The sequence below is a fragment of the Trematomus bernacchii genome, unplaced genomic scaffold (genome assembly GCF_902827165.1).
Source record: "Trematomus bernacchii unplaced genomic scaffold, fTreBer1.1, whole genome shotgun sequence".
NCBI lineage: Eukaryota > Metazoa > Chordata > Actinopteri > Perciformes > Nototheniidae > Trematomus > Trematomus bernacchii.
In genome coordinates this window covers 14,516,529-14,527,312 of record NW_022987689.1, presented here as the reverse complement: position 1 = coordinate 14,527,312, position 10,784 = coordinate 14,516,529, and the positions used below count along the sequence as shown (strand labels likewise).

General features: G+C 42.2%; 2 protein-coding genes across 2 annotated transcripts; both read right to left on the bottom strand.

The window, feature by feature from the left end:
• Positions 1-788: 788 nt before the first annotated feature.
• LOC117488881 (peroxiredoxin-6-like) lies at positions 789-6,814 on the bottom strand. Its single transcript, XM_034138032.1, has 5 exons — positions 5,027-6,814; positions 3,254-3,410; positions 2,615-2,764; positions 1,643-1,789; positions 789-1,085 (listed from the first exon to the last, which is right to left on the bottom strand). Exons 1-5 carry the CDS (start codon positions 5,116-5,118, stop codon positions 957-959), a joined length of 675 nt encoding a protein of 224 aa, XP_033993923.1. The 5' UTR covers positions 5,119-6,814; the 3' UTR covers positions 789-956.
• Positions 6,815-6,816: 2 nt separating this feature from the next.
• On the bottom strand, positions 6,817-10,079 carry LOC117488880 (myocilin-like). Its single transcript, XM_034138031.1, has 3 exons — positions 9,477-10,079; positions 8,742-8,846; positions 6,817-7,841 (listed from the first exon to the last, which is right to left on the bottom strand). Exons 1-3 carry the CDS (start codon positions 9,952-9,954, stop codon positions 7,039-7,041), a joined length of 1,386 nt encoding a protein of 461 aa, XP_033993922.1. The 5' UTR covers positions 9,955-10,079; the 3' UTR covers positions 6,817-7,038.
• Between the last annotated feature and the right edge of the window lie 705 nt (positions 10,080-10,784).

Below are 10,784 nucleotides of genomic sequence, written 5' to 3'. Positions count from 1 at the left end.
TGTAATGCCTCTGCTGTCCTACTGTCTGCTGGTCACGGAGATGCTGTCGATACGGTGAGGAGCCTTTAAACAGAACTACATCAAGGTGGAGAAAGGACAGGGAGGCGCTGCTGGGAAAAGCTAACACACCTCTGTACGGTACTTTTAGAAATGTCATGTTAAGGCTCATTTATTGTCTAAGGCTAAAAATGAAGCTTTGATTGTCCGACACAGGGACAAAATCCAATCATTACAAGTAGATACAGTAACAATATAATTAAAACTTTCTGTGAAATGTACAATTCGGCCAAGAAAAACCAATGCAACATTTATGTAAAGGACCATTTTAGGAGAGACACTTTGGGTTTTAGCCTTGGCAGACCATTTACATGCACCGAAACCCATATGACACATTACAGGAAAGGGAAAACCCCCCAAAACATAGGGCCCCTTCAAACATTTGAAACACTGATTCGTTTACTGTGTTTCATGAGGTATAGTTGCCCCTCAAAAAGAGTAGCAATAGCGTGCATTTCCTCTCGCAGCCATCCTTTGTGTAACTAGCACCTTTAACCACTTCCTCTTAAGAAAATAGAGGAAGTGGATAAACAATAACGTCTAGATTTGAATTATATGTTATCCCTGATAGTATCATCCTACAAAAATAAAAGCTTCTTTGCCATGCTGTATACAATAAACTGTTTGCTACATCTTTAACTATAAACAAAATATATGTTCCTATCTCAAGCCTCCCCCTTCTTTCAAAAAACAATCCCCATTATGAAAGTAAGCTTTGATTCTCAGAGGTGTACATACTTCAAAATCACTTTATTTAAAAAAGAATCCTACACATTTCTTAAGGCGTTTTGTCTACCGCATACACAGACTAGCAGCACTCAATGTAGTCCCAGATTGAGAGCTGCTGGACTGACTGTGACATAAATGAGTGTTGACTGTCGGGTGTGTCTCCGTCGTGCTCACTGCTGCGGGGTGTAGCGCAGGTACTTCTTCCCAGAGGGCAGGTCTTTGGTGTAGACACCGGCTGGAAACAAAGCGGCTGCCTCTTCCTCAGGCATGCTGGCGGGAACCATCACACAGTCTCCAGGCTGAAGGGAGACAAATGAAAAAGAAAAGTAATTCTGTGTGGCAACAGGTGAATATCTATTTCCTTTATTACATTACATTTCATTTAGTTATCCAAAGCAATTTATAAGAAGTGCATTTAACTATGAAGATACACATTCAAAAAAGCAAGATCCTGCTAGTATGTTAGCTTTTAAATATGAAAAACCACATGCTACGTACAGGTGTCAGTTCAAAGTCAAATCAGGTGTTCTTTGTCAGTCTGCAACAGAGTTTGTGTATACTTTCTGCTGCCCTGATATGAATGGGGAGCTTGTTCTACCATTTTAGAGTCAGGATAGCAATCGGGAGGTTGTTTGTTGAGGGGTACCTGGGTCCCACTCGCAGTGAATGATTACCAAACCAATTGGCCGATATAGAGTGGAGCGAATATGCTGGAGTGTTCATGTTTCCAGTACCCATGTCCTGGATGTAGGAAGGGGCCTGACCCAGTCACATGAAAAGCATTGAAGGCCAGTATGATGTTATCTCTGTAGTCAGCTGCTGAAATGATTGGTACAAACACACAGGTGTGACCTACCTTCCAGTCTGCAGGTGTGGACACTCGTTTCCCTGCTGTGGCCTGGAGAGAATCCACTGCTCTCAAAATCTCGTCAAAGTTGCGTCCGGTTGTTGCCGGGTAGAGTATGGACAGTTTCAGCCTTTTGTCAGGGCCGATGACGAACACCTAAACAGAGACACTACTAATTATTCCACAGGCATGAGAGTAGATATGACGTTTGAATGGTGCCTAATAGTGTCACGATATACCAGTACTGATGAAAACTTGTATATAAACATTAAAAGTTGATTTGTTAATAATGCACCTTTAAAATATAGTGTTAATCAGGGGTGCATTAAGCTTTACCCTTGTTGGGCCAAAACTGAAACTGAATAGTGGGCCACGGTCCAAAAGCAAACTGTATTTGATTGTATTATTTAAATGCGAATTTGTATTAGGATCCCACGTTATTTTACCCTTTACTTGAAACGCCTTTTGTCCCTGTGCTAATGTCTGTGTATTTGCATTTTATTCTTTCATCACATCATGCCAAACTGACTAACTATGCAAAGTGTTAGTCTGGCGCTGTGCTCAGATTATAAAACAATATTAATAACAAGGGATTCTGCATGTTTAAATCACATTTTAACTCACAAATAATAATTAAAAACAGTATAAACAGCAATATATATATTCAAAATTTAGATTATTTATTATTTTTTGCTATAAACATCTGGCAAGCCACATCAAATCCTGGTGTATAACAATATAATAATCAAGTGCCAATAAATAATTAACTTTTCTTTACAGTCTTGCTTTGTCTCCCTTCCCCAACCACCCTCACGTAAATTAGTGTAATTGGTAAGACACAAAATCTAAATTAAGAGATGAATTTATCAGACAGCATTATTACATTATTTACCATGTTATTGCCACAATAATCACATGGTGCAAATCATGCCCTACTGCCTATAAATAGACAAAAAACTGAATTTGACTGAAGATTCTTACACAGCGTGCAGTGAGCGGCAGGCCATCTTTATCCTTCTCATCTGGGTCCAGCATGCCCAGAGCTACTGCCAGCTCCCGTTTACTGTCCGCTATGATGGGGAAGGGCAGCGAGCGGCAGGCCGAGTCCTCACAGTTGTATGCCAGGATGTCCTAGTTTGTAGAGACATAGACCTTTGTTAGTAGCTACACTGGTGGAGCTCTGATGTCTTAAATAAAATAATTTTGAACAACTATTTTGAGGTATGTATAGTGTGGCACACACAGAGGAGGTACAATTGTATGTGATATTCAGTTTACTTATTTGACGTTGCCTGACAACTCTTAACTGTCATAACTTAGTTTTATCTGAAGCTATTGCAGTCTAGACTCAATATATTCAAACTGCTTTCAGTTTATATTAAATTTGACTAAATGTGTGGGAGAGAAACTCCTTCTGGAGGGAACTTTGGGATTTTAGCCTTTGCAGATCATTTACACGCACAAAAAACGTATTCAATACACTACAGAAAAAGGCAAACCCCAAGAAGCATAATTGGGCCCCTTTAAGATCTGGGTATATATCATTCTAGTTTCATCAGATTGATATGACTGTATTGCAGTGTGTAGCTAGGACCTGCACTAAACACAGTTTAGACACACCTTGCTCCAGCTGTGGTGATCCTCCAGGCAGTCGATGGACAGGGCGATCATTTTGACGTTGCGTTTACTGAACTCAGTGCTCAGTCTGGCAGCGCGCCCCAGCTCTGTGGTGCACACCGGGGTGTAGTCTCTGGGGTGGGAGAACAGGACCCCCCATCTGGAATAAACAGAGAGATACGTGAGGATGTGTCAGGTGTCAGTCAGGGTCTTTGATTCTTTGAAAGTGAGGATGTGCAAACTGAGGTTTCAGTCTGACCCTGTTTCCTCTCTTTTGACCTAAATCTTTAATTTATGGGGTCACTGTTGTGGCTTATTGTTTGGTTGCACAATAGGATGGAGCTGAATGATGCACCTGACACAGGAAGTGACCTCTGCGTGACTCTGGTGTTCCAAAAACAATGACAGTAACAACCTTGTTTGACGAGGTCAGCAATGTGACTGCACCAATGAGGAACTCAAGGTTTGACCTGGTCTCCTTACTGATGCTTTTGATATTATATATTGGACAGTACCTAAGTACATTGAGTCAAGCTACCTACGTGCTATTTAAGGGTATACTTGTAGTTTAATTGAGTAATGTTGCAAAAATAATGTTTAGTTCCATAAAGATACTGCACTAAATTTGTCTGACAGCTTTAGTTACTTTGACAATTCAGATAGAAAATACAAAAACAAATAATGTATCATTTTAGGTCAAGATGAAATTGTGTGTCTTGGTTAGACTGACAAGCTACCCAGCAGAAAATACGCAAAACAAATCTACTCATTTATCAGCTACAACGTGAATATGGTAAACGCATTCATATATACGTAATTTTAAATTCATTTAATATAATATACTGTATATTATTCTGAAAAGGGTTGTTGTGCAGTCTGAGAACTAGTTTGGAATGCAGGATTGTCATTATATTACATATCATTTAGTTGAAGCTTTTGTATGGAGCTAATTTCCTGCCATAACTCCACAAACAAACTAAACAGGTTTTACAAATGCCTCATGATTCACTAACAAACACAATGTGGTTTGCAAATACAAAACACCATCTACAAACTAATGCATTTAGTTTTGCAAAGAAAAAACGTATCTATCAAATAAACACATACCATTATTCTAATAAATCATGTTTCAGAGACAAATTCAGCATAGGTTTTACAAGTACACACATTTTTTTTACAACTACAACACTTTTTTTTACAACTACAACACTTTTTCTTCTCACGGCGGAATATTACTGCCAAAAGTCACGTGAGTGAGTCACGTGACTTTTGGCAGTAATACTTTTGTCTAAAGCGACTTACAATAAGATTCAAACTCCGAACAACAAGGAAAGTGCAGATATATTCATTTCAAGCAAGATCATATCATAGTTAATGCTGGTAAATCAGTTTCGAGGCCTAAATTAACTCAAAAAGTGCATCGGTTTTTTTCCCAGCAATAATTTAATTGCCAAGGTACAATCGAAATATATGGGTTTTCAGTTTGCGAAGGAAGATATGCTGAGTTTCTGCTGTCCTGATGTCACTTGTTATTTAATATTCATACAATGTGGTGTTTACTTCGTTTAGAGTACTTAGTCAACCTCTGGATTTACTGGAGTTTGCATCCGTCTGATTGACTTTAGCACATGTATGCAACCTTTACACGTTTAAATGCATAACAGAAAGCAGAAGTCAGAAACCAGTAGCAGGAACTGGAAGCTCCTTCCCCTTCTCGCATTCTAGTAACAGTATATTCCACTATTCAATATCCATATATCCAAGAAGCCTACTTACGAATCACCGAGAAATTCATGGAGTTTAATATTTCCAATTGTCGTCTCCGCTTCGAAGTTAGGAAACGCATCTCCGAGCAGCAGCCCCGGCATGTTCAGAGTGACCGTGAATGCGTCTCTGTGCAGCTCTGATCACAGATGCGTTAAATAAAGAGACGGAAGCTTCCCTCTGCATAGGCTTCTCTATTTACATCATCATCAACTGTGCCTGCACAGGACACCTATAATAAACTATGATCTGACTCTGCGGTGCGTTCAGGGCGCGCTTTCGTTGATTGGTTGTCTCGATGTTTCCAAATGACCAATTTACGCACGCGTATAGACCAGATTCCTACATAAGGTTGAGGATTTTGTATAAACACAGCACTTCCTCACGATAATATGCTCATGTATTATCGGCAATTGAATTATAACATTTACTTTTATTGCCTAGATGCAGTGCATTTGTTTTAGATTTCAAAGAAGAAATCATACGTTTAAAACTCCAAGATAATGTATGGTAATGTATACCCCTTTAACCGGACTCCAGACCGGTTGCATGATGTATGTGCGTCGCAGTAGAGCAGGATATACGTTTTTTCTGACCACAGGTGATCGATAAAGTCGGTTTGATAGATTACTGTTGACACTTTGGCATATAAAAATGTCCTTACCAATGTCCAAAAGATATATCTTCCGGGAACCGGGCATCCTGAGTGCCATGTCCGCAGCCGGTGCTCCAGATGTTCTTATACTCTTCCTTTGGAGCGCCACCTGAAGACTTTTCCGTCAGTCTCAGCCAGCCGATATTCTCCATAACGCTCCGGTTTCTGCTGGCGATGTATCTGGCTGTCCAAGCTGCTGGGAGTGTGCGCCTCTGAGGAGTCTCCATGGAGCAGCTGTTGTGCGGCTGGTGGAGCTCTCTGAGCGCTAGACACTCTTCTCCGGGGGGAGGGTTTGGAAGAGCAGGAGATCATGTTCAACCTAGCGCTGGGTGAGCGACTTGAACTGCTTTGATTTTGGTTCAGATAATTACTCCAATAAGAAAAGGGTTGGACTTCTGCGAACCAACAGATAACTATTGTCTTTTTGTATATATTCAGTTCGTTTTCCAACAATTTCCAGCACTTTCCCTTCAAATGTGGCACGCCAGTTTGGATACTTTTTGACTTTACGCACAGAAACACCTCTTAAACTTTCAAACTAACTTTCGTGAATGCAGTAGTCTTATATTGAATACACAATACACTTCATTCACGTTCATGTTTCATCCTACTATCACTTGTCATGGCATAGTATGTCAAACATATAATAGTGATATCACTGCATGTGGAGAAGATACAAACTAAATCTGTTGTATACCGTCACAATTTGATCTCTTTTTCACTATCAGTGGAGTCTACACAAAAGTGCCTTATCCAAACAATTTCTGTATATACACCAGTTCAACTAAGTAAAGTAAATAAGTTCAGATGATGAGCATGGAGATTTTTTTTTAGGATACATTCTGTGTTTTGGTAACAATAAAATAGACTTAGAAATACCATAATTAAATCATCCCAACAATGTATTTGGTATACAGTCTATTTGTGTAAGAATGTCTAACTTGGATACAATACCTTAAAAAATATCAATATTCTATACACCATTTCTGACACCACATAGACTGATTGACACAACCTTGGGGTCATACTTTTTTTCATTAAATAAACTAAATATATGAAACAAAAAGGTTTATTTTCACTTTTTTTATTGAGAAATTAAATAAAGAGAACATTTATAAACAGATAACAAAAATATTTGAAACCACGATAACTGTTTTGAATAACCAAGGAGTTAATAAGGTACAATAATATGCTTTATGCATAGATGTTCATTGCCATGATAGATCTTATTTACAAAAGTAGTAAAAAAAACACATTATTTTAGTAATGCAAAACATACTAAGTTTTGCAGTAACCTCAGTACAATGCAACTTTATCACGTCTTATCTCATTCACTTGCATCAGCACAGTCCTGAACAGCCGTTAGTCTTTAGCTGCTGCTGTTACTCGCTTTCCCCAGTCTGATGTCATAGGTGACCATGTGGAAGTTGTCCCAAGCGAACAGCTTCCTCTGGGCGTGGTTGTAGTCCACCATGCTGTTGTAGCGGTATTTGTTCTTGAAGGGCACAGAGACAGCCCTCCCCATGCCGGTGGCCGTGTCGAACACATAGTTGATGGTGGTGTTGGGCGCGGTGTAGCTGCCCACGGTGTACAGGCGCCCACACACTATGAAAGCGTTGGCCACTGTGTTCTTCCTGATGTTGGTCTCCCAGCTCCTCTTCACCTCCAGGCTCTCGGGGTCCAGCTTGGAAATCACAATTGCCCCCTTTGCCTTGTTGGTGCTGTAGATCGCCCAAAGACCCTGCTCGTCCGCCGCCAGGTCGATGTCGGTGTAGCCGCCCCAGGAGTAAGGGTGCTGGCCGTGGAAGCCGGCGTGAGGCAGCTCCAGGCGGGAGGCCAGGCGCTCGGAGGTCAGGTCGTAGCGGATCAGGCTGCGGCTGCGTTTGCGCTGGTAGTAAAGGGAGCCGCGGTACATGGTGGCACCTGTGCTCTCCATTGGCTCCGGCAGGACCAGGACCTTCATAGGGAAGCCTTGGGATAACTGATCCATGTCTTCATACGCAAAGACCTGACGGACATCTTTACCCACTGTGTCGATACGCCACACGGTCTTGTTGTTGTAATTGGGACCCTGAGGCTCGGGGTCCTGCAGCCACACTCCATACTTCCCTGTGATACTGTCAGCCTTCTTGTGCAACATGGGGTCTCCCACTGACTGCAGCTCTCCACAGCCTGCAGGACAAACAGAGCGTTAAAGGCATAATATGTTGCATTTTAGCATTAAATTGTCTCAAAATGGCAAGCTCTTTGTTATCTGCTTCGTTAAGTTATGTACATCCCTATCACAAATGTTTCAAACAATTTTCAAGCAACTGAAATCTGCTATTTTAATTAAGGTCAGTTTGTTTCCTTTAGTCGACTGTAATGGCCAGTTTTCCCCTTTTGTGCTTGCCTGCCAGAAGCTGTCATAAATGGGCTGTACATGTATTTAAGCCATATTTTTACGATGCACTTTTTAGATCAAGGCCATTTTAGACTAAATATTTGAACCAGAGGAAGGATTTGAGACTTCTGGATCAGAAAATAACTGAGCATACTGAAATGGCAGCTGAAGAAAGACTATTTTGTGATGTGACATGCTTTGGTTTCTGCTGGTTTTATCATCTGGGGGAGACTGTGGCTCAGTGGGTAGTGTGCTGGACTTCGAATCAGGGGATAGCAAGTTCGAGTCCCACTGCAGTCAGCATGTCGTTGTGTCCCTGGGCAAGACACTTCACCCCAAATTGCTCCTGTGGGGATTGGCCACAGTATTGAGTATGTAAGTCGCTTTGGATAAAAGCGTCTAACAAGTAATGTAATCTGTCCTGGTTTTTTTTTGGGAGAAGGAGACACCTGTGCCAATCATAAGGGTCCCTGTAAACGTCTAGATCTTACACTATCAGAGAAACAAGCTGAGGACTCATTAGTGGAATATTGGCTGGCAGCCCCTGTGTCAGAGAAACACTCATTTCAAATCAGTGTTTTTACCGGTTTTAATCACCAGGTCTGTTTCTCTTGGCAACAAATGGCAGATTATTCAGCTGCCGGAAAAGATCAATCCCATGTCTTGGCATATTAAAACCCAAACTTTACCTGTGAAGTTGGGACTTCCTTCAGGAATGAGTTGGGATGCTGGAACCTCAGTAACGTCTGCTTTCATCTCCTGGTATGCACCATTCCCTAAATCATATGCAGGGTCTGGAAAAGTGAAGAGTAAGAAAGCAAAAAATACAGAGTGGGAAAGAATGTTAAGGAGAACTTGTCGAAACATAATTAATGTATCCAGTATATTAGCAGTACAGTTGAGTCCATCCACACATCAAAGTCTCTCGTTTATAAGCCTCGGAGCACAGCAGGTTCCCCCTATAACCCTGCGATTACTCTGCTGAAAATGATCACATGCACATAAGCAGACATGCATGATTCACAAAGCCATAAAAGAAGAGTCTGTGTTGTAAATACCGACCCCCCTGGCTTAACCTGGGACATCTTACTGCAACCTGACTCGTTGCCCCACGAGACTTCTAATGGCCTAAGTCAACCGCAAATACATTTCGTCGTTAAGAGAAAATGAAGGAAAAAAAGGGTTAGTCAGTTTTTCTCTCTGTTAGTATACAGTACACTACATAGTACACTCATGTTATACACATATGCATAGGACCTAAACACATTAGGCCATACACATGCATTTATTGACAGAGAGGTGTCAAAGGAGGTGAACTTCTCACGCTACCAGTCCACACCCCAAATGCTATCTTTTGGATAACTCTAGTTATTAAAAGAGTCCCCGTTCTGATTTGTGTGTGTTTCCCTCGCAGGTGTACATACCACTGGCAGGTCTGTTTTCCCGCTGCTTGGCCCCTGAGGTGTGTGTCTGCTGGCAGGGTCTCTGGCTGAGGGTCTCTGCCTCCTGGCTCAGCTCGGCCAGCCGCCTCTGCAGCTCCTGGACCTGCCTGCTCAGGCGCTCCTTGTCCTGCTGCAGCTGGTTTCTCTCCCGCGTCACCTGGGAGTACGCTTCCCGGACCCCCTCTTCACCCTTAGCCCTCTCCCCAGTCCCCGCTCCTCCGTCCTCTCCAGCTAACAGACGGCTGACTAAAGCCTCCAGCAGGGTGAGGCGGGATGAGACTCCATCCATCTCTGGTTTCATGCTGCCCCCGGAGCAGCTGGACTCCTCTGGGCTGGGCACGGTGAAGCTGTAGTGGCAGCGCCCGGTGTGGTCGTTGGAGCGGCGGAGGGACGCTCTGTCCTCGGCCTGCTGGGCTTGAGTTAAGCAGGACAGACAGAGGAGAGACACCTGGAGCCACATTCTGGATGTTCAGGCTGATCTGTTTTTGGAAAATGTAGCAACTTGTTGTCTGTTCAGTAGATGGTCCCTATTTGATTTTTTTGTCTATTTCTTTGGCTGGTCTCCTGAGTTTCCCTGGTCAGAGCAGGTCAGTGTCTGAATCCCAGCAATGCTGCGAGGAGGATATTTATACAGTCAAGTGTCAGGGAGTGGGAGGGGACGAGGAGTGGGGCAGGGAGGGACATAGCCAGGGGTCTGTGGAGTGTTTGTGTAGAGGTCCATGTGTGTCTTCTTTTTGGAAAACAATGTAAGAATCAGACAGTATCAGTGGAAAAACACAAAATCTGATGTTTGTTTTTTCCTGTACATACTTCTTTAATTGTGTCTCAGCAGGTTTGTCTCTGCAGGTTGTTTTGACCTCTCTTTATGTGTCTACTGACTGTCAGCTGCTGGGATGTTTACTTCCTCCACAACTAATAGTTTTACTATTAAACCGCCACGTGATTAACCACGAACTCATTCAACCCATTAACTAACCTTAGAGCACACACTACTTCTGGTCCCTCTATTCTCCACAGCTGGGCAGGATGTCTGGCACTGGAGGTTAGGCTGTCTGGCAAGGAATGGAGAATGGAGTGTGGTAGTGGTTTTTTCCTTGTTAGCAAACCCACTTGAACCTTTTACCTACCATTGGTTTATTTACCAAAGTTGTACACATGGTAATACATCCAATATTTTACTGAGAAACATAAATGTCAACTCCATAGCCTCACTATATGAAGGAATACATCCTGAAATGAAAATAAGTAGGCATGTTTGCACTTCCGATGAGCTTGAAGACAATGGGTCTT